The 27,632-nt window shown below is 56.8% G+C and overlaps 1 protein-coding gene across 3 annotated transcripts; it reads left to right on the top strand.

Annotated features, from left to right (window-relative positions):
- The first annotated feature begins 1,507 nt into the window (after nucleotides 1-1,507).
- Nucleotides 1,508-20,123, top strand: RELT (RELT TNF receptor). 3 transcript variants are annotated; one of them, XM_058687830.1, is made up of 11 exons: nucleotides 1,508-1,640; nucleotides 13,398-13,466; nucleotides 14,498-14,572; nucleotides 14,667-14,833; nucleotides 15,034-15,113; nucleotides 15,752-16,009; nucleotides 17,329-17,409; nucleotides 17,631-17,712; nucleotides 17,877-18,134; nucleotides 18,569-18,767; nucleotides 18,909-20,123. In XM_058687830.1, the coding sequence occupies exons 2-11, from the start codon at nucleotides 13,422-13,424 to the stop codon at nucleotides 18,954-18,956; spliced, it is 1,293 nt and encodes a 430-aa protein (XP_058543813.1). In that variant the 5' UTR covers nucleotides 1,508-1,640; nucleotides 13,398-13,421; the 3' UTR covers nucleotides 18,957-20,123. The 3 variants fall into 3 exon arrangements, with proteins under 3 accessions (XP_058543813.1, XP_058543815.1, XP_058543814.1); XM_058687831.1 differs by lacking the exon at nucleotides 1,508-1,640 and adding an exon at nucleotides 9,980-11,437; XM_058687832.1 differs by lacking the exon at nucleotides 15,752-16,009.
- The last annotated feature ends 7,509 nt before the right edge of the window (nucleotides 20,124-27,632 follow it).

Raw genomic sequence — 27,632 nt, 5'->3', positions numbered from 1 at the left:
AGACCCTCTGTAAGATGTCTGATTAATAGCCTATGCTCCTTGACCAAAAAGCATATCCTCATGTAATCTATTAAGTGGCACGTGACATGCCACCATTTGAACTCCAGAACTTGGAACTCAGGTATAGAAGGTCCTTTTACAAAGAAAACATTTGCAGGAACAGAGGGCCTCTTGGGCTACTCTCATCGCCTCACCAGGTGCCAGCATGGATCCTCTCTGGGCTCCCCCCACCCCATGGGCTTGGATTTGAGATATTCGACCCTAGGACCACCCTTGCCCTAGCCCTGAGGGGTGTCCATTGAGATGTGAGGGGGATGGGGCTATGATCCTGATGTCAGTCACCTGGAGCTCTTCACCTACAACCTGGGCATGGCCCAGGGAAATGGAAACTCTTCCCTTCCCCCTCTCCCTCTGCAGGTGTCCAGTTCTCCTCTGAGAATCTCCTGGACCCTGGGGACCTGACCTTCCCCACCCCCTCACCCTACAGCTCAGGTTCTAGGACTCAGTTTGTTTAGACATCTCCACCTCTTCCCACAATCTATCCCCAATAGACTTATTTACCTACCTTTACCTCTGTCATGAGCTGTGATTATCCCTTTCCCAGCCCGCCTCTGCCCCCAACATGAGGCCCTCCGTGCTGTGTGCATCTTCTCCCAGCCCTGCTGTCCTGGGAGGACCACCTGGGATCCCCTCAATAGTACTGAGTGGGGGAAACTCTGCCTGCTGAGCTGCTGCCTCCAGTCCTGGCCCACCATATTGCACAACTCCAGAGGGCACAATTCACAGAGCTGGGAATACAATGTGAATAGTGTCCTGGAGTCCCTAGTCCCTGCCTAACTGGGCACCCAGATAGCTGGCAATGGGAATTGGCAGAGTGGGGCAGCTGGTGGTAGGGAAGGGAGAACACTGTGTCATCTGTCCCGTTGGAAGGAGACACTCACTATCTTGTCAGAGAGGGGTGGGGTGGGGTAGGGTGGGGAATGGGGACAGGAAAGGTCTCTGGAGGAAGGCGCTTTGGGTTGTGAGGCATGTGCAGGAGATCACTACTTGTACCTCCATTATAGATTCACTTTCACTTGGACTTTCCTCAACAAGCGAGCACTTCCAGGGGCCGACCTGGGCCTCATCAACAAAGTGAGGTCGTTCTCCCTGGTTGCCAATTTCCAGGAGGAAAACAAGACCCAAGAAGGGGTGGCGGTGGTCCTGCCTGAACCGGCAATTGTGACAGGACCCGGGGTAGCATCCAAGTCTCCAGACTGTGTTGCATCGCGCAACCCCTTCTTTCTTGGTTTGGAGTCCAGGAGAGGCGGATCCAAGAAGCCTCTTCCCTCGCAGCCCCCTGCAGTTCCCGGGGGGCGCGAGAGATGGCGAAACAGAGCGGCGCGGCCCGAAGGGAGAACGCGAGGCCCTACGCGGCCTCAAGGGGGTGGGGACCTGGGGGCTCGAGCCCGGGCTCTGACGTAGGGGGCGGGGCCGGAGACCGTGACGCGCGGAGGCGGGGCTGCGCACCTTCCCGGCCCGGCCGGCGATTCATTCAAAAGGCGCGCAGCCTGCGCGGCCGCCGGTGCGCTCGCGGAGCCGGGCCCGGCCTGCTAGTCTGCTGAGGGGTTGAGCTGCTGGAGCTGCTGCGGGGCGGTCAGGTAAGGAGGGCGCGTGGGGCCTCAGCCCGGGGTCTGCTTCCCGCGGCCGGGGCCAGAGTGGTGCGGACCCGAGTGGCGCCCCCCTGCCTCCCCGAGTCTCTGAGGAAGTTGGCCGGGGCGGCGGATGCCGCAGCCCCGGCTCTGCGCACCCCCCTCCCCCGCGTCCTGTCCCGGCGTCTTCCGCGCACAGGTCCCTGCCGCTCTCTAAGCCCCCTGCCCCGGGAGCTGCGCGTCCTCTAGCCGCGACTCCAGGCCCGGCCGTGCGCGGGGGCCAAGCAGCCGCGGGACCTGCAGTTTGAGTCGGCGGGCCCCGGAGACGCCCCCGGCCTGGGAAACTTGGACCGAGACCAGGAACGGGTGCGGGACGGGACGGCTGCGGCGCGGGGCGGCCGGACGGGGGGGAGCTCTGAACGGTGTCAGCCCGTGACTGTGGGTGACACGGCGCGTGAGGCGGCCCAGCCCGGGAGAACGTGTGGCCGGGACACTGGGCAGTGACGCCGGGACCAAGCGGGAGACACAGAGGGGCTCTGTGTATCTCTGACAGGCCGAGTGAGTGCGTGTGATTGTGTGAGAGAGACCCCAGGTCCTTGCGGGTGACCGTGACCCCAGCTTACTGTGAGACCCCGGTCACTGGGGTCACTGAGAGTGTATGTGGCCTGGAACGAGACCAGGGCAGGGCCAGAGTGACTCCCTAATGTGAGTGTGAAACAGAGAGGAACCCTAACTGATTTGGAGAACCAACCTCCAAATCACTGGGGCCTAGTGTGCTCGTGGGGCCAAGTAGTGTGTGTGTGTGTGTGTGTGTGTGTGTGTGTGTGTGTGTGTCCAAGCCTCAGGAGAATGAGTAAGAGGCAGAAAGAGGAGGGACCTCAACCACCTGCCGTACAAAGAGGGAAGGGGAGGAGGGGAGGCAGGGGCGGCTCCACAGCTGTCCCTAAGAGGGTGCCTCTCAACATCTCAATTTAGTCAGCTGGGAGGACCCTGAGTGACTTACTCTGGCAGGGAGAGAGGAGGCCAAGGCTGGGTGACATCTGCTGAGATGACTGACACTTCTGGCAGCATCTGAGGGGCCCTGAGGTAGCCTCAGGCTCCACCTCCCAAACACACTCACACACTGAGGTCCCAGATGCCTGGCAAAGCTTTATCCCCAGTAACCTGTATTCTCACTGGGCCTATCTTCCTCTCAGACCCTGCCGCCATTGGGCCTCAGTCTCCCTTTCTGCACACTGAGGCGTTGGGCTGTGAATGGACTGTGAATCATCACTTTGGGATCCTCTATTGTTTTTGGGTCAACCGCCTCTGTTATCCCCTCCCTCCCTCCAGGCAGAAAGACTGCAGTAGGGGGTGGGGGCAGGTTGGCTGCTGGGGACACAATGGCCCAGGGGCTGCTGGCGACAGGGATGGAAGTACAGCTTCTCCGACAAAGCCCAGAATTCCGATCCATAGACATTGACCTCTGCGGCCCGGTCTCCTGCATTTCCCTTTGTTGGGGGAGAGGGGGCATGGAGTTGTTCCCCATGAGTGGTCTCTGATCTGGAGAGCTGAAGCACCATCTGGGCTACCCTCTGAGGCCCCCACCCCCACAAGAGGGTCTGTTGGGTCCATGCAGGGCAGAATGGAAATTGGGCTCTCTAGACCAGGATGGGTGAGGAGGTATCTGCTAAAGGATCTGGAAGTTCTGTCCTGCTCTGAAAATGTTGGTTGCATTCTGTGTTGGGGCTGAGGGCAAGGCGACAGTACCAGGTGCTATGCTGAACACTTTGTGGTGTACTCTTGTTGAATCCTCGCAGTGGTTCTGAGATAGGACTATTTTTCAGAGAAGGAAACTGAGGCTCAGAGAAGCAAAGTGACTTGGCCAAGGTCATGCTGAGTCCGGATACTGCCAGGACTGGAATTCAGGTCTTCTGCCTCTGAAACCCTGTGAGATGCTTGGAGAGGGCCACCTATCTTTCTAATATCTGTTCATGGCTTATATAGGCTTCCCTCTCTCAAACCCGGACTGGCAAGCATGGCCTTGCCAGAGTGTGCCTTTGTGAGTTCTGAGTGTAGTGTGTATTTGTACACGTGTCTGTGTGGGTGGGTAAGTTATATGGTCTTCCTGTTCCTCCTCTTCCCTTCCCCCAGCTCTCACCCCTAGCGGGAGGTCACCAGAGAGGCCTGTCTCTTGCCTTCTAGAGTCTGCAACTGGCCTTGGGAGCATCCACACAGCTACAAAAAGTGTCAGGAGTCAGCAGCACAGCCCAGGCTCCAGGGGTGGCAAGGATAACTGAGAGTCCCAGCTGACCTTCACCATACCGGAGAGGCTCTGTTCCACTATTTAGAGTTGCTCTGGGCGTATTTTCCCAAATCTACCCACAAGCTGTGGTGTGGGGGCAGGCTGGGGGTGACCTGGGGTTGCCCTACACTCTCGGTCCTTCAGTCTCCCCATTCTTCCCAGAGGCCCCGCAAGTTCTGACCACTGCTGCCACTGGGCCGAGGGCTGTTGCTGGGGGGTCAGGGTGTCTTTTGGTCCTCCCTGGAATGACTGGGGCTGTGCTTCTTGGGGCTGATCAGAATAGCTATCTTGGTCTCCTGGGGCTGAGCCTGAGTTATTTCTATCCCCAGCAAACAGGGAAATAGCTCTGGGCCCAGGGCGGAGGAGGAAGAGGGGAAGGGTTAGCCTCCTCGTCTCATCCTAGCCCTGGTGGAGGCCCTCCCAGTCCTACCCTGTTCACTGCCCAGGCTAAAGCTTTCTGGGAACTTGGACCTCCCAGAATGACAGTGGGGCCAGGGTGGGTTTCCACATATGGCCCCGGTTGGGACTGATGTGATAGCTGCTGGAGGGAGGTACCTGTGTTTGGCCAAGGAGGGGAGACGTTGAGGGGCAGCCATCACTGCACGCCTGCTCGTAGAGTCAGCCTCATTTTACAGAGGGAGAGACTGGGGTTTGAGAAGTGCTGGGACTTACCCAAGGTGTCCAGAAACCTGGTATTCTGGCTCTCACCCTCCAAACAGGGTAACTTTCTTCCTTCTGTCCTGCCACATGTTCCCCGGCAGACTGGACGTGGCCCAAGACTGGAAGCAGGCTCCAGACACACCTTCACAAAATCAGGCCTCCCTCTGTTGTTCCACTCTGGCCTTGCTGTCCTGCCCCAGACTCCCGTACTGGCCTCTCTGCCTCCATTTCCAGTTCTTCCACGCACTGTCAGAACATCCTCCCTAAGGCAACTTACTTTTTTTTGCCTGCATAACATAGTCCAGACTCATCTGAGCATCAGCACTTTTCCTTCGAAGACCTTCTGAACTTTACGTCTTCACCTTCATCTCTCCCTGCCATGTGCCTTGGTTCGAGTCTGCCTTTGCTCTTGCTGTCTCCCCTTTCTGGAACCCTCCTGGCCATTCAGGGTACAGCTCCCCCTCACCCAGGAAGCCCTCCCAGCCCAATGTTAGCCCCTCTCCATTGTTGTGGTCACCTGTCAGGTGTTCCCCCCCCCCCCCCTCCGCCCCCTCACCTTTGGGAATGGGCACAGGTGTGGGACACTCATGGGCACTACATACCCGGCTGGGAAGGGCAGGCCTGGTCAGCAGCCTGCCCTGTCTTGCCATATTGGTGCCATATCGGTGCCGGCCAGGCCTCTTCCTGAGGAACAACAGCCACTGTAGGCTGAGGGCCTATTGTGTGCTGGGGGGCTTAGAGGTGAAGACCCATGACCATTCTTTTTGAAGGGGAACATCTGGTGTCTGGGCCCTCCTCAGACAAGGCTCTCATTCAGGGCCAGCACATTCCCTGCTGTTTGCCAGGCCCTGGGCTCAGGTCTCAACCGTACTGACAGAGGATCTTATTCCTTCCCAGGCTGCTTACTGGGGAGCTGAAACTCAAAGGGCAGAAGGGACCAGTCCTAGTTTGAGTCACACAACCGTGGTGCTGGAGTCTGGTGCCCAAGCTCTTACCCAGCCCTGTCTCCCAAGTGGAGGCAAGGGTTGTCTGGCATCCGTTTCCACAGAAAGATCATGCTGGCTACCTGCATGGGGAGGAGGAAGTAGTGGGGCTGTTCAGCACCTGGCCTGGCTGGATAAGGCCAGAACCCTTTGTTATGGGGCTGGCCCTTCTGCCGGGTGGGTGGGAGGGGTGCACCAGAGAGGGCGGGGTTTTGCCTGAGGTCAGCCAGCGGGGCCCATCTGGCCCCACCCCCACTCAGGATTGAGTGATGCTGGGACCAGGTCTCTGGCAGAGCTCAGTACCCATTCTTTGCGGAGGCCCTGGGTGCCTGGGCCTGGCCCTAGTGCCACTGGCTGGGGCTGGGGTTGCAAGGAGGACAGGAGGGACCCAGGGCTGCATCCCTACTGTGTGCTCAGCCCTGGGATTAGGACCCCAAGGCTCTCACATCTTTAGCCTTATGCCCTGAGGGTCAGCAGTCCCTTCTAGGTATAGGTAGGGAAAAGAGGGCCCCCGAGAGGGGAAGGGACTTGCAAGACCCTAGTGTAACTGGGATCTTAACCCAGGTCTGTTTGCCTGGAAAGCCATCCTGGGAAAGATGAGAGCTCTATAAATAAACTGCCCATGTGGCTGTGAGTGTGTGCCCTGGCTACTTGGCACAGAGAGAGGGATGGAGGGGCCTCTGCAGCCAGTTAGAAGCGGGGTCTGAGTGTGTGGGTGGAGAGAAGGAAGGAGGGATCTAAACTTGGATCTGCATATTGTAGTCACCGTGAGAAGGAGCAATGAGCTCAGGGAGTGGCCTGGTGCCCCTATGTGCCCACCAGCCTGCCTGCTTGGCTGCCTGCCTTCCCTCCCTCCCTCCTTGCCTCCAGGGAGATCACAGGTGGCTGAAGGGGTCAGGAGAGGGGAGGGTCCACCCAGACAGGGAGGCTGGGAAGGCTTCCTGCAGGAGGTGGCACCTAGGCTGAAGCCTGATTGTAAGAAGAGTCACTTTTCTCCTGTGAACTCTGGATCCTCCAGCCACACCAAGAGGTCAGCTGAAGAGACACAACTATCCCAAATTACAGAGAAGGAAACTGAAGCTTGGGGTTGTGGGGCTGGGTCCTGACTGCTCAGCACCCTTCCACCTTCCTGATTGTGGCTTTAGCTGGCATGGGAGCAGGTGGATACAGGCCTGGTATAGCAGCTGAGAAATGGGCACCCACGGGCCTCCCTGGGAGGCCAAGGCTCCTTTGTCCATGCTGCTGGGACTGATGCTTGGTTCCCCAAAGCACCCTTGCTTGCTCCAAAGCTACTGGATGACCTTGGCTGGATGCTGCTTAATTCTGAGCCTGGCTCCTCCTCTGGCCCTTGTGGGTTGTGGTGAGAACTGATCCTCAGGAGAGGTTTGGTCAGGCCAGGCCCTGGTCAGCCCTGTTTACAGTGGCTCCACTTATCCCTGCAGTATCCCCAGAGACAGGAACCAGAGCCCTTGTTTGCAGAGGAGACCCCTAAAGCTCAGGGAGGGTAAGTATTTTGCCCAAGGTCACAGAGTCACTAAGTGACAAACAGCTTGAACCAGGAGTAACTGTTCTGGAACCCAACCTCCTACCTTGTGCTGACCCCAGTCCTCAGTCTCCATGGGTTGGGGCCTGACCTAGAATTTCTGGGGAGAGGGTTCTTTTCCCCCGCACCTCAGGTCTAGAGGAGTCTGAGGACAGGGCAGGCTGGGCCTGTGGTCTGCCCTCAGTCTCTTGTGAAGCCTTGCCCAGGTCAGGGTGACGGGGGGGCCTGCGCTGAGCAGACTGTGATTGAGCACGGTACTGTGATTGGTACTGAATGTGCAGCTGGGGTTGGCGGCAAAGGTGGCTTCTCAGAGGAGGTAGCAGTAGCATGAGTGAGTGGGCCATTGCCATCCTGCCTTGGGGCCAGGGAGACGGCCCAGGGCTGGCTCGGGCTCCCTGCATGAAGCCCAGGGTGCTAAGTGGTTGGGTGTCAGGCTGGAGAAGGCCTGTAGGAGCAGAAATGCCAGGCCTGGGGTGGCAAGGACAAGGGCTGCCTGTCCTCACCACTGGGTGGGTTAACCCTGTCTCCTTTGAGACCGACTTGTTACAGGGTACTCCTTAGTCTCTCTGAGCCTCAGTTTTCTCATCTGTGAAGCCTGGGACCCCATCTTTGAGGCCTGGGATGGGATTGAGGCGCGCAGTAAGTGCTTAGGGGGTTTGGGGAGGCCCAGCTCTGCCCCAGAGATGACTGTCTGGTTTAGTGCCCCCCTCCCCTAGCCCCAGACTCAGCTCAGGTAAGGGATCGGGTTTGCAGCTGAACTGCACCAGACTGGGAGGAGCGGGGCTGGCCCAGTCTGGCCACCTCAGCCCTTTTCTTAGCCTCAAGGGCCAATTAGCTCCCTCAGCCCCACCTGCCCCCATCACTTCCCCGAGCCTCTGAAGTGCAGGCCCGGGGGCAGCCTGGAGGTCTGAGGGGCAGAACCATGCCCAGCCCCCGGGGTGGGCCGGGGAGCAGCTGCTGTCTGGTGTGCCCTGGTGTGGGATTTGGGGTTCACACGCATGAAGTCCTTACCCAAGGGTTGTGCCCGGGAGACCAAGGCTGCCCAAGGCTGGGCTGGGAACGGGGGTGCCCTTCCCACTGAGTGGCCCTGACATAGCCTCTGCACAACTCTAGGCCCCCAGCCTGTCAGCAGCCTGAGGAGCTGGGCTCCACCCTGGGACTTGCTCTTCAACCCCCTGGGAATTCCCAGCCTTCCCTGGGCTTCCTGCTTCTCAAAGGTGCCACTGCCTTTTCCCACAGGAGCTGGTACATAGGGCAATATGCAAGTTAGTGTGGGTGGAGGCAAACCCTAGAGACCCCCAGGAATGGGGGCAGTACCTCCTTCCCTGGGGCCTGCTTGGGTGCTTTGTAATAGCCTCTCAGTGAGCCCCTTCTGTATGCCACTACCTCCCTAGCCTCTGCCATCTGGTTGGTAAACACTCAGAGACTATCTGCTGTATGCTGGACCCTAAGCTAGGCTCTAGGGTTAAGAGGGGTCAGGAGTGAGGTAGGAGGCAGAATCAGACAGACCTGGGCCCCTGCATCACCACACACTGGCTGTGTGACCCATTCAAGTGATCTCCCGTGGCCTCAGTTTACCCAGGTGTGAAACAGGGATACTCCTAAGGAGTAGGGGCAACTGAGGGCCTGGCCCGAGGGAATGAGGGCCAGTTGCCTTCCCCGTGAGGGTGGAGGATGGAAAGGAGGCATGCCTAGCTGCCCTCACCGCCACCCACTGTGGACACCGCCCTACTTCAGCTCCAGTTGCCAGGGAACCACTGGGTTCCTCACTAACCTGGATTTCTAACTATTGGTGGGCGGCCTTTGTCTTGCCGCCTCGAGTGGTCAAGGAAGGCCTGTGCCCAGCTGTGTTTCCTGGCAGCTCTAGCCTCTGAAGGCTGCAGGGAGGTCCGCAGGCCCTAGAGCCACCGCTGGGAAACACAAGTACCTGCCTCCCACCCTCTGCTCCAGGTGGGGACCTGCCTCTCACCTCTGTCTCCCCAGTCCAGCCTTCTTGGCAGGCAGCCCAGGAAGCCCTCTGAGAGGCAAATTGTTCCATACCTCTCCTCTGCCCACTAACCCTTCAAGTCTCCCACAGGCCCTTAAGGCAGTGCAGGCTTCTCAGTTTGCATCCAAGTCTTGGTGTGACCTGGGCTGTGCCCACCTATCTTTCCAGACCTCTCTCCCTTCTTATACCCCCCTACCTCCCAGAGCCTCACCATGGCTAATTCAGCACCTCCTGTGTACAGGCTCTGGGCCAAGCATAGAGAAGAATCTCTTTTGTACCTCACACCTGCTTGTCAAGTGTGTGTCATTCCCTGCTCCATAATTTATACATGGGGAAACGGAGGCATGGCGAATGCTTACTGAGGGCTCATTCTGTGTGCCAGGCCTTGTGCTGCATATTTAAGGTGAATTCTCTTAGCCTCACAGCAGCCCTCTGTCTTGATGGGAGCGGGGGTGTCCACAGCCACAGAACCAGTTGAGGAGCAGAGCAAGGCAGACTGATTCTCCCCAAGTTAGCCCAGGGGTTCAGATCCAGTTTCAACTCCCCCCCCCCCGCCCCTCCCGCCTAACCCCAGCCTCTGGGCTCCTTAACGGAGATCCTGGTCTCTGGCCCACCCAGCCTTGACAGAACCTAGGTGCTCTCCTGATCCCTGCCCCCTCCTTCAAACCCATCCCATCCCCAGTTCAGCATATATCTACCCACTTACCAGGGCCCTGGCCCTGTGCTGCGCACTGGGCACACAGGTTGTGGGGAAGGGGCCGGGTAGGTTACATGTGGATGATGACTGTGTAAGGGAAGGTAGCGGTGGGGGGCTTCCAGGAGGAGGTGAGGGGCCTTGAGCTGAGCTCTGAAGGAAGAGTAGGTATTGGCCAGGTGATGGGAAGGGTTTCTGGGTAGGAGAGGCAAGTGTAGGGGAGTGAAAGAAGCTCAGAATGGCTGGGGGAAGGGGCAAGGGCCAGATCCCAGTGTAAGGATGCCTAGGCTGCAGGTGGGGCTGAACTGGAGGCCAAGGGCAAGGGCCCTTGGGGATTCAGTGGAGCTTCAGTAGGAGGCCAGGTTGAGGTTGGAGAGTGAGTAAGTGCAGAGGAGGGCCCCAGGCTGGGGCCTCATGACCCTACAAAGCTTCAGTTCTGGGAAAGGGGAAGCTGTGGAGACCTGGGTGGTGTCACAGCTTCCTCTTTCTCTGAGGCCTCCAGGGCTGCATGTCCCTGGGGCTCCGCTGCCCTGGTTAGTTGGTTTTCTTCCAGGGAATTTCTGGTTCTAATTGTTTGGGCATTTTTGGAGATGGGGGTGGGTTGCATGTTAGGAAGCTTGCTCCCCCTCAACCTGTTTTGTGGAGGCCTCCCGCTCCAGACACTGCTGGGGGAGGGCTTTGTGGTGAATGAGACAGACATCCCTGCCCTTGCTGCTGTCGGGGTGGGGTAGGGGGAGCAGCGCTGAACAAGTAAGCAAACAAATACTTAATTACAAACCTGAGCCAAGGTGCAGAGGGAAAGAAGGGAGTGATGGGGAGGAAATCACAAGACCTTCCTCAGGCTCGTTACCTCATTTAAACCTAATCACGGTCTTGCCCTGGGAGACAAATATCCCCATCTTGCAGATGAAGATACTGAGACCCAGCAAGGTGTAGCAGGGGCTCCGGTCCCACAGGGAGTTGGTGGCAATGGGGACAGGCCCAGGTTAGACTTCTGGGAGGAGTGGCCTCTAGGCTTACTTCCTCCTCTGCCCCTGGGACCCTGTTGGGTGTTTCTCCTCTGTCTGGAGCACTGGGCCCTGAGAGGAGGCTCCCTGCTGTGGGCCTGGGTCTGCTCAGCCACCTTGACAGCCTTCTTCCAGGAGGCTCTCTGGAGGCCTTGGAAGGTCACTGACTTCCTGGCCTTAGGACTAGGCAGAGAGGTGGGGATGGAGCCTTCACGGACACTCAGCCAGCTGAGGGACTTTGATCCGAACTTACTTTTCAGTCAAGATTTCAGGACTCCAGGCTTAGAGATACTGGAGTCCTGGTGGGACAGGGGGTGCCGAAGGGCAGGTCAGAGCGGCAGGTGCTGCCCTGTGTGTACACGGAGGGGGTTCTGGGTGGCCTACCATGGGCCGCCTGACCGGACAGGTTCATCGGGGGCTCAATCTAGCTGAGTGAGGGGGCTGGGAGTGCAGCTGTAAGCAGACTCCGGCAGCCAGACTGGAGTAAGTACCAGTTTGGGGTAATTAGAAGGCACGTAATTAGAAGGCGTCAGGGCGCTAGGCGGCAAGTGTCTGTGAATATGCCTGAGTGGGCCCTTGCTGGCTTTGGACCCCTGGAAGACTTTCCTCCTGGAAGTCTCAAGATCACGGTTCCCCATCGGCCTGGAGGTGAGCAGCTGTACAGCCCCTCACTGTGGGTTCAGGTTACCCAGCAGGTGCCAGTCAGGGCCAGGAGTGGGACTGGGGTCCTCTCCTCTGTGGCTGTTGTGCCTCTTTTCACCCCTGGTCCAGCCCCTGTGGGGTCAGCCTGAGGCCTTGGGCTTGTGGTCAAGTCCGTGGATTAGATCCTATGAAGAAGGATCTTCATGGGGGGGCAGGGCTTGAGTGGGAGCTCGGCCTGGGCAGGGGAAGGGACACCTTGGGCCAGAAACTGGAAAGGAAGACTTGTGACCAAATTAGAGGAGGGGACAAGTGGGGGAATGGGTCTGAGTATGCTACCTGTTGGGTACAGACAACCAGGGTGTGGCCTTTATGCTGTGGCCCGACCTTCTCCTGTCCTAGGTTTTCCCCTTAGCTGGCCTTGGGCCAAGAGTGACTTGGAGAGTCCCGAGGATGTTGTGCCTGCCGCCCCTCCCCCTCCCTTGTGGTGTAATTCGAACCCCTGGCTGCTGCCACTGAGGTCTGTGTAGGGGGATCAGTTTCCTCTGGCTCCTTTTCCACGTGGGAAGGCCAGGCCACCTGTGCCCCCGAGGGGCTCTCATATGACCTGGGGTTTACGGCAGGCAGCGCTTCTCCCACCAGACTTGGTATCGGGCAGCACGGGGCTCCGGGTAGGGTCCCCTCAATCTGCTGGGGGCCCTGGGCCAGTGGCTTGGCTGCCCCTTGGGGGTCAGAAGCTATATGGCCTGTGGCTGAGGCCTGACAAATCCAGCTTCCTTCACCCTCCTGAGCCGGAAGGCAGGTCTCCTGGAAATAAGTGATGGAACTCTCTTGTTTTGCTACAGTCCCATTTATCTAAACTGAATCCTCCTTCCTGCTCTTCCAACCTGCCTACTGGCTGGAGGCTTTTCTCCAGAGGACCCCATGCTTGGAGCCTGGGTGCTCAGCCTCAGGCCAGCGGCCATCCCATGCGGCGCCCTCACCCTGCCTCATGGTTTGTTGGCACTTCACGCTGTCTGGCAGGGGGGCATTTCCCTGTTCATCTGTTGACCATTGGTATGGTCAACAGGGATGGGAACTCTCTGAGGATGGGGACAGTGTCTGTCTTCTTCTGTTTCCTGCGCCAAGGGCAATGCCCGACACACAGTGGTAGGTGCCTGAGAGAGAGGACAGAAGGCTGAACACTGGTTGCTATGACAGCAGGAGGTCTGCTCTTGACCCAGAGATGCAGTCACACCTCTCCCAGTGTTGGACATGTCCTTCCACATCCTTCGGTGGAGAAGACTGCCCACTGGGGAGTGGGACTTGTGGTGGGACTGGGACTGTGATGGGGGGCAGTGAGTAGGGAGACATGCAGGCGCTTTGATCCCGGCTGTGAGGGGAAAACGAAATCTCGAGAAGCTTCTGGACAGAGATGCCTTCGTATTTGGCTTTGATGGCTGAGGGAAAGTACCTTCCTTGGAGCAGAAACAGCAAGAGTGAAGGCAGAGAAGCCAAGGGGCCAGGCCCACAGGAGGTCCAAGTGGCAGGAGCCTGGGAGCTGGAAATGAGGTGCAGAGTCTGGGCATGGGGGGATTGCAGGCCCTCTCAGCCCCCACCCCCAGGACTGCTGCTGCACACTTCCTTCCTCCCAGGGCCCCCCTGCCATGTCCCCATGCACATGGCTATTTATGGAAGGGAAAGGAAGCCCTTCCTCCTCCGGGAAGTCCCCCAAGCCTGGCAGAGCCCTCTGTCCCGCTCCTCTGCTGCCCTGGGAGGCCGGCCCCAGACAGGGCACCCCCCATCTCTACCCAGGTTTGTGGGGGAAGGGGGAGGTGCGGTGAGTGTAGGCCAAACCACCCCAGTGTTGCCTGCCCAGCAATACCTTGCAAATTCCCATCCAGTCTTGTCCTGGAAACAGTGCTGGGAGGACAGCAGCTGCCTGCCTTTTCCCATCTCCTGCTGAGCCTTCCCTCCATGTGTGTTGTAGGCTGGTGACTCCTGGGGCCCGAGGATGAAGCTGAGCCTGCCACACTGGCCCCTGTCCTGCCTTTTTGTGGTGAGTTGGGGATGGGACCTGGGAGTACTGAACCCTGCACCCCAGCCCTTCTGAGTTCAGGAACCCCACGCCGGCTGCCATGCTAGGGTTGGTTACACACCTCTTCCTTTGCAAATTGAGGCAGTCCAACCCTAGGAAACACCTCCTGGCCTGTGTGGCTCTTGGTGCAGGAGTCCTCCTAGGGCTTGGCAGATGTTGGGAGCCAGGGCTGGGGCCTGGGGAGGGTCCCAGAGCCTCCTGTGTGACATTCCTTCTGCCCTCCAGGGCAGCTGGCTCTATTCTGTGCTTGTTACCCCAAGTTGGGCCAAATTGGAGGACAGGTTTGGGGGGGGGGGGGAGTCTGCCCGCAGCAGGAGGGATTCAGGGCAGATAGTTCATTCCTGGAGTGTGGGGTGCAGAGGGAGCTGTCAGTGGAATGTGCTGGGGGAGGCCAGTTGAGATCCCTTCCTTGAGGTGTAGCCCGCCCGTGTGGGTGCAGGAGTGTGAGCTGGCCAGCCTTGTGTGGAGAGGTCATGGAGGAAGTTGTCCCAAAGACTCTGCTGAGGGCCCAGAACAGGAAGCACTGGCTGCAGACTTGGCCCCAGGGATGATGAACAGGGCCTGGTTAACAACAGGCCCAGCCGTGGTGGCGGGGCCACAGCCACAGGAAGGGAGACAGAACTTGAGAGAGGAATTCGGAAGCATTTCCTCTTTATCGTCCTGATTAGCTGGAATGGATGTGACTCAGGGACCCAAGGCCTTGAGATCCTGATCTGGCTCCGTCTGGGGTTTTCCAGCACTTTCCAGAAGCCGATGTGGTTTTCTTTCTACCTAGGCAGTGGTGATGCAGCAGGTATGGGACAGGCAGGTTTTACTCAGAACAGGAGGGATTGAGGTTAGAGAAGGTCACTGAAACCTGGGGGCTGGCCCTGTGTGGTCAGTGGTCCCCACTCCTGAGACATTAGGAAGTGGGTGGTGGATAGATGGCCCCAGAGATGCCATATCCCAGCACTTTCTGCTCTCTCAGTGTGTCCTGCCTGCTGTTCTTCCAGCTGCTGCGCTGGCCTCTGGCCACTCCAACATCAAGGACCCTTTGGCGGTGCCCACCTGGGGAGGAGCCCAGCCTGGTGAGCTGCCCTGTCCTGGGAAGACTGTTGAGGGCCAGGGGCGGGTTCCCCAGACCTGGCTCCCGGCTTTGTTCTCATCCTTTCCCTCCCACAGGACCTGGGGCAGGGCACATTATGCAGGTCCTGTCCCCCCGGCACTTTCTCTGCTTCATGGGGCCCTGGCCCATGCCAGCCCCACGCTCGCTGCAGCCCTCGAGGGAGGCTGGAGGCCCAGGCAGGCACAGCGACTCGAGACACCCTATGTGGAGACTGCCAGCCTGGGTGAGCCATGGGGTGGGACTTGAGGGCTCATGGCGAGGTGACCAGGACTTTGGGTCCTAGGGTCCCAGCCTCACCCACCCCCTGAGCAGGCCTGTCTTCCCATCTGTGAAATGGGAGGGGTCAGGACCAGTGAGTGTGCCTGGCAGGAGCCTCTCTTAAGGATAGTTTTTAGGCCTTAGTGATGTCTTCTCTCTTTGCAGGTGGTTTGCCACTTCAGGGGTCCCCCTTGTCTCCTGTCAGCCGTGCTCCTGGACACCTCTGGGTACTCGCAGCTGTTATGGTGAGTGACAGATCGGGGGCAGGACTGGTGGGGGTCCGATGAGCTTGCCTGAGCCCAGGGAAGGGTGCGCAGCCAGAGGGCGTCCGGCAACACGTGTTCAATTGTTCCGCTGGCAGTGTCTGCTCTCCTCGTTTCTGGGTGGCAGGACCCATCCGGCAGGTGGCAGCCATGGCTTGAGGCCCTAAGGAGCTAACACCCTGCCTGTCCCCTGTCCTCTTCCCCTCAAAGAGAGACATATGAAGATGCGTGTGAGCGCACACTCACACATACACGCGCACACACCTCTCGCCTGTTGTCAGTCACTTTCTGAGGAAACTAATTCATCGGCCAGTCGTGGGGGGTGGGATCCGGTGTCCACGGGCCCAGGCATGTGCTTAGGTACTGTGTTCACCCCAGAATGAGGGGTGGACAGGGGGCTGAGGGTCTGGCTGTCCTGAGGTCTGAGGAGGCCTTGCTCAGGCTGATAAGATGGCCAAGAACAAGTAGGGGTGAGTTGGCCTTTGCCTCCCCAGCACGGTGGAGTGGGCAGTAGGCGGCTCTGGACACATTCGTGCCCCCACCCCCCTCCCATTTAACCCAGGCCCTGGGCCTCTCTGCCTCCATCTTTCCTCCATGCCTCCATCCTCTGTGGTGCTCAGAGCGGGGACGACGGGCCCGACGTGGTGTGGAGGTGGCAGCAGGGGCCAGCAGTGCTGGGGATACGCGGCAGCTTGGGAATGGCACGCGGGCAGGTGGCCCTGAGGAGACAGCTGCCCAGTATGCGGTTATTGCCATCGTGCCTGTCTTCTGCCTCATGGGGCTGCTGGGCATCCTGGTGTGCAACCTGCTCAAGCGGAAAGGCTACCACTGCACGGCCCACAAGGAGGTTGGGCCCGGCCCTGGAGGTGGAGGCAGCGGTGAGGCTCAGCCTGGGGTCTTGAGTGGGGAGGCCAGAGGGTAGGGTCTAGCTCAGCCCAGCTCAGCCTGGCGGCTGTGCAAGGGAACCTGTTGGCCTAGAGGGACTGACAGGGAGGGACCTGCAGAGGGCTAACCAGGAGGGCTTCCTGGAGGTGTGCGTGCGGCTGCAGAGGAGACCGTGCGAAGTGACAGAGTAGAAGGAAAGGTGAAGTGGCCTGAGGTGGTGACGGGGGCAGAGCAGAGGGCAAGTGGCTTCAGTGGGATTCTGGTCCTGGGTGAGGCCCTGTCAGGCTGTAGGGATCTGAACTCTTTGGGGACTGCAGTTGTATGTATATGGTTCAAGGGTCGGACTGCCTTCTCAGGTTGACCTCTGACCTGAGTGGCTGGCAGGGCAGCTGTCCTTGGCAGACCCCACGAGGGGCTCAGGTTTCAGCTCCAGGCCATGGTTTGAGTTAGGAGTCCTGGAACCAGAGGGAGAGATGTGTTCCCCCCACCCCCGGGTCCTGGGCCCCTTTTTTCTTCCCTGCACCGTCCCTTGAAGGCCAATAGGGCAGGGCCCCCCATGCACACACACTACCCACAGAGCCTTGCGGCCAAAGTTAAGATAGAACCGGTGCTTCCCATGCCTGTGCCACAGGCTGCCCGGGACTGGCCAGAGCCCTTCCCAGCTCCTGACGCTGCAGGCTGGCAGGGACAGGAAGTGCACAGGGGCTTTAGGCAGGCAGGAAGATGGCAGCTCAGGCCATTTTGTCTGGGACTGCACTTGTTTTCTCCTAGCCTAGGTTCTCCTTCAGCTGTTGGCTGCTGCCTGGGTGCAAGTCCTAAGAGCTGTTTGCCACTGGCCCAGGATTGATTACGTGGCCTATTCTCACACTCTTGAGGTTTGGGCCCTGAGGGCCCTCAGTTAGACATATGGACAGGGTGGTGTGTGGGGAAGTGTGATAAGCCCGGAATGGCAGAGTGTGCCCGAGAACTGTCCAGGGTTCTGGGCAGGGAGACAGCCCACAGCTACCTGAGGCTGTGCAGGGGAGATGATAGGCCCCAGAAGGGGTGGCCCCCCTCACCCTCCAATTGCAGGGAGCAGTGATAATGAGCTTGCAGAGCCTAAGCTGAGGCCTGGAGTGCCACCACTGCATCAACACCCAGGCTTGCAGCACAACTCACAGGAAGGCCTGCGGTGCCCTCTGCTGCCACATCTTGGCATAGCTGTTAAATCTGGAGTCAAGTCTGGAGCGCCACCCGCCCGCCCCCCCCCCCCCCCCGCCCCCAATCAACCCTCCACTTCCCCAGGACCATGGCTGTTGCTTTTCTTCCACAGGGATCAACCCCGCCTACCGGGCTGAGGACGCCAATGAGGACACCATTGGGGTCCTAGTACGCCTGATCACCGAGAAGAAAGGTGAGGGGAGGTCTGACCCCATCCCCATGCCGGGGAGAGGATGGTCTCCTCTCTGCTCCACCCCTCCCACCGAGACACCTGGGGCCAGCCTGGCCCTCTCTCATCAGTGTGGCTGAGGGGTGGAGGAAAAGGCACGAGGCCTGGGGTGGGGTGGGGTGTGGGTGCACGGGGAGCACCCCTTTGTGGCCCAGAGCTGGGTTCTGACCACAGCTGCCCAACAGAGAATGCCGCGGCCCTGGAGGAGCTGCTGAAGGAGTATCACAGCAAACAGCTGGTGCAGACCAGCCACAGGCCCGTACCCAGGTGAGTGGGCAGGTGATCCAAACCCACAGATAATCAGCCTGCTTCCTTGGGGATTCACCACTTGGGTATGTTCCCTTTCATGTTCACGATTCCCCTTTATTACCTCCTGGGACCCGCTGGCGCTGGCCTGCCCTAGTGACCACTTGCCCCTGTGCCCGCTGTAGGCTGCCGCCGGGTCCCCCCAGCATGCCACACGTCTGCCCACATCGTCATCACCTCCACACCGTGCAGGGCCTGGCTTCACTCTCTGGCCCCTGCTGCTCCCGCTGTAGCCAGAAGAAGTGGCCTGAGGTGCTGCTGTCCCCTGAGGCCGCAGCTGCCACTACTCCTACTCCCAGACTCCTGCCCAACCCGGCCAGGGCTCCCAAGGCTGGGGCCAAGGCAGGACGCCAGGGCGAGATCACCATCTTGTCTGTGGGCAGGTGAGGTGGGCATAGATACTGGAGGGTCGGGGAGAGACATTACAGCCAGGGTGGGAGAGACAGGGCCCTATTTGAGCCCTAAACATCCTGCTTGGTGACTGGTCCCTCTCTGGCCTCAGTATGCCTCTCTGGGCAGAAGGAGGGTTGTCAGAGAGAAGTCAGGTCTTCCAGGTATGCTGTGTCTCACATGAGCCCTTGGGCGCCAGGGCAGGGTCCTGGCCTCCATCACACCTTGGGCCCCTCAGGCCACAGGAGTGTTTACCTGCAGCGTTGAGAGTGGTTGGGAGCTCATCTGTGGGTGGGAGGGCATAGGAAGGGCTCAGACTCTGATCCCTGAACTTGGTGTGGGATCCTGCGGGTGTTGCCCTTTCTAGACCTGTGGTTCTGTCTTTAATGGAATCATCACACCACCACTCCTCACTCCACCACCACAGGTTCCGAGTGGCCCGAATTCCTGAGCAACGGTCAAGTTCAGCGGCCTCTGAAGTGAAGACTGTCACAGAGGCTGGGCCCTCAGGGGGTGCTCTCCCTGGCTCCCCACAACCTGGCCTCCCCACTGAGCAGCAGGCACTGCTGGGAAGTGGCGGAAGCCATACTAAGTGGCTGAAGCCCCCAGCAGAGAACAAGGCTGAGGTGAGGGCTAGAGGGGAAAGTGTCAGTTGGCACCTGGGCCGACCCTGACTGCAAATAGGGCGGGGTTGGAGGTCCAGGGGGCCCCGGGAAGGGAGTACAGAAGCCCCTGACTCTACTCTGACCCCTCACCTTGTCCCCCAGGAGAACCGCTATGTGGTCCGGCTAAATGAGAGCAACCTGGTCATCTGATGGTCTATCTCATCTGAGAACATGGCAGCCCTGCCCTAGGAGGTTCTGAAGGCTTCCTGGAGGAGGTAGAGCTGCAGCTGGGCGTGTGAGGACCAAGAAGTAATGGCCCAGCAGACAGAACAGCAAAGGCCAAGGCCTGGAGGTGGGAGCGTCCGCCCCAGTGAGGAGGCAGGCCAGCTGGCGGGTGCTGTGTGCAGGAGCAGGTTGAGAGCCCCTCCCCTGTCCCTGCCACCCAGTTTTTTCTCTGAAGGATGCCCTGTGCCCTAGCCTGGCCAGATCCTGGGACCCTGCAGGATCCTCTGTATCACTAAGTGGCAAGGCCTTGGCCTGGTGGGGAGGGGCCCTCTGCCTGGTGCTCCTGGCCCCACACCTTGGTAATTAGCTGCCCTTGCCTCTGTACAGGGCCCTAGTACGGACCTCTCCTGCCTCTTCTAGTGGGCCCAGTAAAGGGAAGGAGCAACAAAAAGCCATGGGCTGGAGACTTGAGTTCCCAGGCTCTAACCATGGGCAAGTCCCTGGCCATCACCTGGTTATAATTCTTCTGACCATGAAGTGGGAAAAGAAAGGCATCTCAGGGCGCAGGGCTTCTCCAGTTACTTGGCAGGTTCTGGCCCGGGTCATGTGAGGGGAGAGCCTGACTCCTTGCCACCCCTCCCATTAGTAGCTTTATCTGCCCCCATTTTTGCCGCTTCTAAGGCCTCTGCCTTCAGGCCCCCATGGGGCGGCCCATCCCTGGCTCTGTCTATAAGAAGGGGCTTAATGCATGTATCTGCTCCCCACCCTGCTGTTTTTATTGAAATTGGTACCACAGTCTTGACCTGGGCAGGGCTGTAGTACAAGGTGCCAGCCTGCATAGCCACCCCAAGATCTCAGGAGCTTTTGGGGAGAGGTGTGGGTGAGGGGCTGGTAAGGTGCCCCTGGCCTCAGTGGTTTGTGTGTCCCTGTGGTGTTGGTGTCTGTCCCCCAGCCTGGGCAGTGCAGGCGACTGCCCAGCCCAGTCCCTATGTCCACTCTGGCTCAGCAACCTGGTTATTTATGTGGGGTCGTGCAGGCATGGGCCCCACTGCCATCCCTGTTTCTCTTATTTATTGAAACTTTGCTGTTGTCCTGTCTTTGTCTCTATTCCCATCCATTTATTGGATAATAAAAGGTGGGAAAGTCGTGTCATGAAGAGCTTCTTTCCCTGTGACTCTTCCCAGGTCATCTGGCCATTCACCAAATAGCTGTGTGTCAGGTACTGTGTGTGGGACAGGCCATTCCTCCCCTCGCAGTGTTGGCTCTGTGGCAGGTAGGCATGGGGACAGCGGGTGAAGTGGGGCTGGAGGAGGCCCCTCACTTCATCAGGTTCTCACTGAAGCCCCTAGAGGTAGTGCTGTCCAATAGATATATATAGTATGTACCAGATATGTAATTTAAAATTTTCTAATAGCCGCATTTTTAAAAGTAAGAAAAAGATAAGCTTAGTATCAATAATGTATTTAAGCCAGTATAACTAAAGTATTTTCATTTCAATATACAGTATAAAAATTATGCATGAACCACTAATTTTTTTGTTTTGAAATCTGGTATTTTACACTTAAAGCACATCTTAAGAACTAGCATATTCAAGGGCTCAATAGCCACATGCGGCTAGTGGCTCCTATCTTGGACAGCACAGCTCTAGAAGAAGTGGAGCCTGGGAGATGGATGGGGTCAGACCTGTTGGGAGCTGGAGAACGTAGGAAAGGGAAACGTGGTCTGCAGAGAGAGAACAGCATGTGCAAAGGCCCAGGGGAACTACGAGGAACTGGAGAAGCTGGAAGTTGAAGGTGACAGGTGTGGAGACTGGATTGGGTGTGGGCAGAAGACAGCTACACGTGCTCTTGGAAGCCATCAGTCTTCTGCCAGAGATGCCAAGGAACCTCTAAGGCATTTAGGAAGGGGAGCTGGTCAGCTTGCTCTTGGTCACAGCGTGGAGGGTGGAGCAGGAATTCTGCATGGAAACTGTTGCAGCTGTCCAGGCAAGAGGTGGTGGAAGCCAGGGTGTGGGGGGCAGGATCTAAGATTCCTAAGATGGAACTGCTAGGACTTGGTAACAAGATGTGGGTCAACAGATTAGGGCCAGCTGGGTGGGGAAACCGGAGGAGGAGCCCAGGAGACAGCTGTGATACAGCCCCCTGGGCGTCTGGAATGTGAAGGCCTGAAGTGCTCGAGAGACCGACCTGGGCTACAGGAATATTTAGAAGCACTCAAGTAGGCATTTGCACCAGGACTGGACCAGGAGAGAGGGCTCAGGGCAGACTCTTGGGCTGCCCCAGAGGCGCTGCCAAGGAGGTGGGAAGGAGACCAGGGAACTGCAGTGTCCTGCAAGTGAGGGAAGGGGAGGGAGGAGCAGGATGGTCCACAAGGCCAGGTGCTGCCACAGGGTCAGGACTGCAGCAGTCCTTGGTTCGTGGACATGGTGAGAACAGGACGAGGTCTGATTGGATTGAGCTCCCCACAGAAGCCAGATTGTGACAGGCGATACCTGGTAGGGACTTGGGCCCCAGGGAGGTAAGGTTTTTAATTCTGGGCTCTCTAGGTATTGGTATATTTTTTAAAGGTGGAAGAAGGGGACACGTTTAAATGCTAATGGGAGAGTCCCAAAGAGAGGCTGAAGAACCGGATACTGATGTTTGGTGGAGTCTGGGGAAGTGTGGAAAGGGACAGCCTGTGGGAGCCCCAGACCTGCTGGATGAAGGCGGCTGGTCAGGATGGGACTCCAGAAGGCCCAGCTCATGTTTGCTCTTGCTGCTCCCCTGAGGCCACAGGTGCCACTACTCCTACTCCCAGACCCCTGCCCAACCCGGCCAGGGCTCCCTAAGGCTGGGGCCACAGCAGGATGGCAAAGTGAGATCACCATCTTGTCTGTGGGCAGAGGCCTTTCTCCTGTGCAGAAGCCATGGACCTGGCCCAGTTAGCAGCACAGAAAACTCCTGCCCAGAGAAGCTGGGCAGACATGCCTTGAGATTTGATCTCTCCCTGCCTCTTTCTTGCCTCTCCAGGGCACAGGCTTCTCTTTCTGAGGCTTCTGAGGTGTGTAGGAAAGGGAGGGGACTTCCTAGGGCCTAGGAAACAAAGCTTTCCCTGTTCTAGGAGAGAGGAGGGAAAGAGACAGGCTGTACATCAGGAGGAATTTTCTGGAGCACCATGGGTTGCCAAAGTCTAAAACAGGTTGTTCATTGTAGGGGCCTAGTGGCCATCATCCGTGCTCCCAAGGAAATGTTCCCTTGGACTACCAGGGTCCACTTGGTGTCCCTATTTGCCAACTCTTAGCTGCATGTCAAGATTTGGCTTCTCAAACTTGGCTGTCCCCTGAGCCAACCAACCCCACTTCACCCAGGACTTGGATGACACACCAAGATGATGAGAAAGCAAGAGACGGGGTGGGAGTTGGGTCCCTCCCACTCTCCAGCCTCCTTTCCCAGGGGAAGGCTGGACTGGGGACTCTAAACGCCCTCTTGCTGTGGAGACTGAGGCTGGGTCTGGCTTCCCAGGCCAGGTAAGAGATAACCCTCACCTTGGTGCTGGGCCCTGGGGTAATAAGCACAGCTCTTCTCCAGCACTGCCTGCCAGCCCCCACCCCCCAACCCCGGCACCCCATTTTCTGCTTGCTGGAAGATCAAAGTAGGACTCTGGCCTAAATTTCTTCACCTGTCCCTAAAAGGATGGGATGCATTGCTGAGGGATCAGGTACGGGTATATCCAATACCCTTGGCCTTCAGGGCCCCCACCCTCATCTGAAAGTTTTCCTGGCTTGTCCCTCTGAATCTTGGCAGCCCTGGGAGCCAGAGGACAGACTGGGGCGCTGGGCTGAGGGAAGTTCTGAGTCTGACCTTTCCTTATTCCACCCCTCACCCCAAGGACCAAAATTGTGAGTATGGGGCCCAGATCTCCACCTCCCTGTCTGCTCCTGGTCCTCAGCCCTGCCATTGTGACCTGGAACTGAGTCCCTGGAAAATCCCTTTCCTGCTCTGGCGAAACTGCTGTGACACAGCCCAGCAAAGTCTGTGGCCAGAGGTGCCCTCAGCTCCCACACATGATAAGAGCTTTCCACTGCAAGGGAGGGAGAATGAGTCTCCTGTGAGGTGAGGACAGGAGGGAAACTGGGGAGCATGCTGCAGAGGCACAGGGCATAGGTTGGTAGCAAGGGCTGGAGAGTTAGGAGTATATCCTGAAGTCCAATTACAGCTCTAGTGTGAGCCAGGTCAGTGAGCCTCTTGGGGCCTTAGTTTTTTCTCTAGTTGAGGAGGCTGAAATACTTGACAGGCTATAGGAGCATCAGGATTTGGGGGCCAGGCCCTGGGAGGCAATGGTGGCTACAATGACAAGGGAAAGAAGCCTGGGCCTGGACTAGGGCAGTGGCTTTGCCCAGAGGGAGGAGGAGGCAGAGATTTAGGATGGAAAACGGACAGTAGTTGACCATTTGGGTGGAGACCACATAACCTCCCTCGACTGTCCTTCTGTGACTACAAACCTGTAAGCTCCTTCCCTTGGTTTCCCAGCTGACAAACTCTCCCTTTAAGCAAACACAGACACTGCCTCCTCTGGGGTGGGCAGGAGAATGTGGGGCCTGACCAAGTGTGAGCTCCGACTCTGAATCTCACAGCTCTGTGACCTTGGCCAAGGTACTTACCCTCCTTGGCTGCTCTGTCTTGAGGGCAGGGTTAATAAATAGGGCTCGCCTCCCATCCTGCTGTGAGGATTTTGAGAACTAGCAAACATAAAGCACAGCGCTGGCCACACGGTGAGCCTTGGAAGATGGCAGCCTTCATCATTTATGACCTCCTGGCCGTGTATCACACACCTCAATTAGTCCAGGTGCTGATGGTCACTTCCCAGACCCCTCAACTGAATCCCAAGGAAGCCCTGCTATGCCTGAGGGGAGATGCAGCATAGTCATTACCTGACTGGTGAAAACAAGGTTAGCATCAGCTTGGGGAGCAACCCAGGGGACTCACTGGCCTAAGAGGTGGTGTCTCCCTGCCCCAAGAACCACCAGTCTGGTCACCCCGGACTTTTTTTTTTTTTTTTTTTTGGAAACTTTTTTTTCTTTTAATAGTTATTGAATGTTCTACAGCTTACAGTAAATATCATAGTTACAAATTATTGGCTTCAATCTTTCAGAGTGATCACTATCTGATCTTCAAAACAAAATGAAACAAAAACCCAAAAGAATCCAAAACAACAAAACAAAACCAGATTTACACTTCATACACACAAGGCGAGGCCACGGGGCTTTCCAATCTTTACACTCCAGGCTGTGTTTTGAAAACACTGATAAGTTCTTTGATCAAACTACTTGGAAGACACCGGTCAAAGGTTTATTATTATTATTTTAAATGCTTTTCTTTTTAAAATGTGAGTTCCAATAAAATTTAAAAATTAGATTCCAACCTGTAGATTAAAATGAATTAAAAAATACAAAATCATATACAATGCTCTCACAGGGATGTTACATGCCACGAGAACAGGTTTCTCTGTCACGTGATATGATATAGGGATGCAATGCCTTTAGTCAGGAGATAGACCCTTGGGCCTTTAAAGGTCATTATAGACAACTCCAAGTTGCTAGAGGCCTGGCCTTACCTCCCCTTGGGGTAAAGAGGAGCTTGAGTCCCACCATAGATCCACACGATCTGGCTGACTTGAGAAGGTGGTCTGTGGGTAATCCCACTCTTTTCCTGACTCACAGGCATGAGGAGGAAGGCTAGAGCCTTGAGATGCTGGTCTTGCTGGGGTCAGGCCCAAAGAGGATTTCACCCATTTGACTCCTATGGGCTGGTACTTATCTGCAAAGCTGTTCTATAGGTTCTCTTCAGGAAGGAGAGTACCCGCTCTGCCAGGAGCTGCAATGGGTCCAGGGCCTCACCGCCACAGCATGAATGCCCAGGGACTATGGATGCAGCCGCAGGGAAGCAAGAGCTCTAGTTACCCTTTCTGGTTTTGTGGCAGCCAGTCCCAACTCCTGTGTTCCTCACTTGGCCACTGGGTTGGACTCAACAGCATGCAAGATAGAAAATAACCATTGGAGAAACTGAGGGAACAGGGCCCAAGTCTGGCTCGGGCAAAGTTGGCTATGGAATGTTGAAGCTGGCCTGCCAGGCAGGAATTGTGAAGGCTGGGCCCTGGAACCATGTAATACATAACTTCAGAAACAAGTTTTCTAGGAGAAGGGAACACAGGTAAAGGACAAACCCTGCAGCCAACCTGGCATGCCCATGGAAACTTGATCTCTGAGGCTCAGGAATGGAATTCAATGTTAGCCTGGTTGAGTTTCCTCTGCTGTTGGGCTGGGCCTGGATTCCCCTGGGGCTGTGCCCCTCCTACCTGCTCACTCCACTGCCTAACCTGCCCCTCTCTGGACTCTGAAGCTTGGCAAGCAGCTGGGGACCGCACACTCTGTAGTGATGTGGTAGAACAGAGGGTGGAAAAACAGGGCTTCCATTTATCTTCACTCAAATGCAACTAAGAAATGCCATGGTGATACCTAAATGATTAATCCAGCCAGAGTGCTATAACCAAGACCACACAAAGACCAAGACCCATGTCCTCCAGGCCTTCCTTCTCTGGCCATGAGGCAGACCCAAGGAATTGGATATGCAGGGCTCCGGGCTTGGCTCAGCCAGGGCCTCACTGGGGCTCTTGGCTAAATCTTGTCTACACAAGGACACCAGAACTTGGTGACTAAGGGCCTGCCTGCGTTTTATGCTCCATGTGATTCATTTCTGAATGCCACTCAGAACAGAGTAAGCCCCTCCAAAGGAGCATTCCTAGCTGAGATTGGTAAACGTCAAACTTGGAACTATACAGTGTCTCTCTTGGTCCTGGTTCTCACCCATGGGAAAAGCAAGCCCAGGGATTGAAGGCATGTGCTTTTGGCCATTCAAGGCTACATCAGGTCCCCTGGGAGTGTTGACTCACTGTGTTTGGACAGTGGGCAGGCCCTCCAGGGTCAGAAAGCAAGGGGTATGCAGGCTTCCCTGGGACACGGGTCTTTCAATGGACAGAAACCTGGGGGCTGCCCTTGAATGTGTCTTCAGCTCTCGGCATCATGACCCCAAAGTGTTATGTTCAGGTTAGGCCTTCTGTTGCCAATTTTCATCCTCCTGGTGCTGCCAGGGTCCTCGGGGCCCCTCATAAAAAATCTCAATTGGGAAGACTGAGCTCCCCAGGTCTTTTGGAGTCTTCCTCTGTTTGGAACAGACAGGTAGCAGCCCACCCCTTCTTAATGCCTGCCACTGAGATCCAGCAGGTGCCAGCAGAAAGAGCAGAGGATTTGAAGAGTTCAAATCTCAGCTCTTTCTCTTAACTGTATGACTTCTGGCAAATCTCTTCAGCCATTTTTTTTTTTTTTTAAAGTAAGCTCTAGGCCCAGCATAGGGCTTGAACTCACAACCGAGATCAAGAGTCACATGCTCTACCAACTGAGCCAGCCACGTGCCCCAAGTCTCCTAAGCCTTTTAAGACTTAAGTTTTTTCCATCTATAAAATGAGGATTTGGCAATCAATGAATGTCAAAGCACTTTGTACATTAAAAAAACATGTGGATAGGTTTGTGTGTCCTTGTTCGATATTTAGATAAGGGGATATACACTTTAGGGTCATTGCCAAGAGAGAAGAGCCACAGCAACTGTCCCGTCTCATGAGGAAAAAAATGTTTTCACAAGTGGCAGGAAAGTTATGTTTCAGGCTCTCACCACTGGGCGGCACTCCAGACTCCAGATTCCTGGGCCCCAGGCTAATGAGGAAAGGGAGTCAGGTACAAGTTGGGGAAGCCAAGAGGGTTGGCTGGTGACTAAAACCACCTGTACCCCTAACCCTGGCCACCAAGCTTGTGGTACTGGGGGCAGGCACTGGAGTGGAGGTGTCTGCATGCTGGTGCCAGCACTGTAGCTCACTATGTCATGTGGGCACACTCCTTGTCCTCTCTGGCTTGCTGGCCTTCCTAACAATGACAGGGCCCTTCCAGCTCTGACCTTCTGTCCAGCTTTACCAATGGGCCACCCATTATCTTTAGATGCCTCCCAAAAGATGCCTATGATCCTGCCACGAATGTTCATTCTGCCAGAGGCACACTACTACTACCCCTGCTCTCCTGGACTTGTTCCCTTTGCGATGACTCCCCAAGCTTGGCCAGGCTTGTGGATCTCCGTCAAAGCAAGAGGGGGAGGCCAGCAGAACTGGGGCTCCGCCATGCACACTGAAAAGAGGGTGCTGGACTTGGGGCTCTTCCAGACCACAGCCTTTCTGTACCTTGTTTTCGCCTTGGGGCCTGTCTTTGATCTGGAATTACATACTAGGGCAAAGAAAGGGTGCAGAGCATAGATGCTTTAGCCCTCAAGCCTGTATGTGCAGTCAGACTGGAGGGAAAGCAGACAAACTGGGATTCAAGTGGCTCTGCCACTTATGAGCAAATCACTTTGCTTTCCCAAGTCTCAGTTTCCTCATGGATCAAATAGGAGGAATAATCTATTTCACAGGGTTAAGCCACATGATGGATGTGAAATTGCTTTGTGAACTGTGAGGTACTAGATGTTAGTTTTTCCTTACTGGCATAGGAAGAACAAAAGCAACAGGGCCATTCCTAGGTCTCCTCCTTTTTACTTCCTCTCTGTGGTTCTACCCAGCCCACCTAGAGGTAGCAGGGTACATGGA

This window comes from Neofelis nebulosa, chromosome 10, assembly GCF_028018385.1.
Source record: "Neofelis nebulosa isolate mNeoNeb1 chromosome 10, mNeoNeb1.pri, whole genome shotgun sequence".
Lineage (NCBI taxonomy): Eukaryota > Metazoa > Chordata > Mammalia > Carnivora > Felidae > Neofelis > Neofelis nebulosa.
Note: the sequence above shows the minus strand (reverse complement) of the source record. Positions and strands in the feature narration are given on the sequence as shown.

What these genes read in the sequence shown, in the direction of transcription:
- RELT (XM_058687830.1), top strand. Translation starts at nt 13,422, where the DNA reads ATGAAGCTGAGCCTGCCACACTGGCCCCTGTCCTGCCTTTTTGTG. An exon ending in TGTGGAGACTGCCAGCCTGG is followed by an intron (nt 14,834 to 15,033) that starts GTGAGCCATGGG and finishes CTCTCTTTGCAG; the next exon opens with GTGGTTTGCCACTTCAGGGG. An exon ending in GGGTACTCGCAGCTGTTATG is followed by an intron (nt 15,114 to 15,751) that starts GTGAGTGACAGA and finishes TGTGGTGCTCAG; the next exon opens with AGCGGGGACGACGGGCCCGA.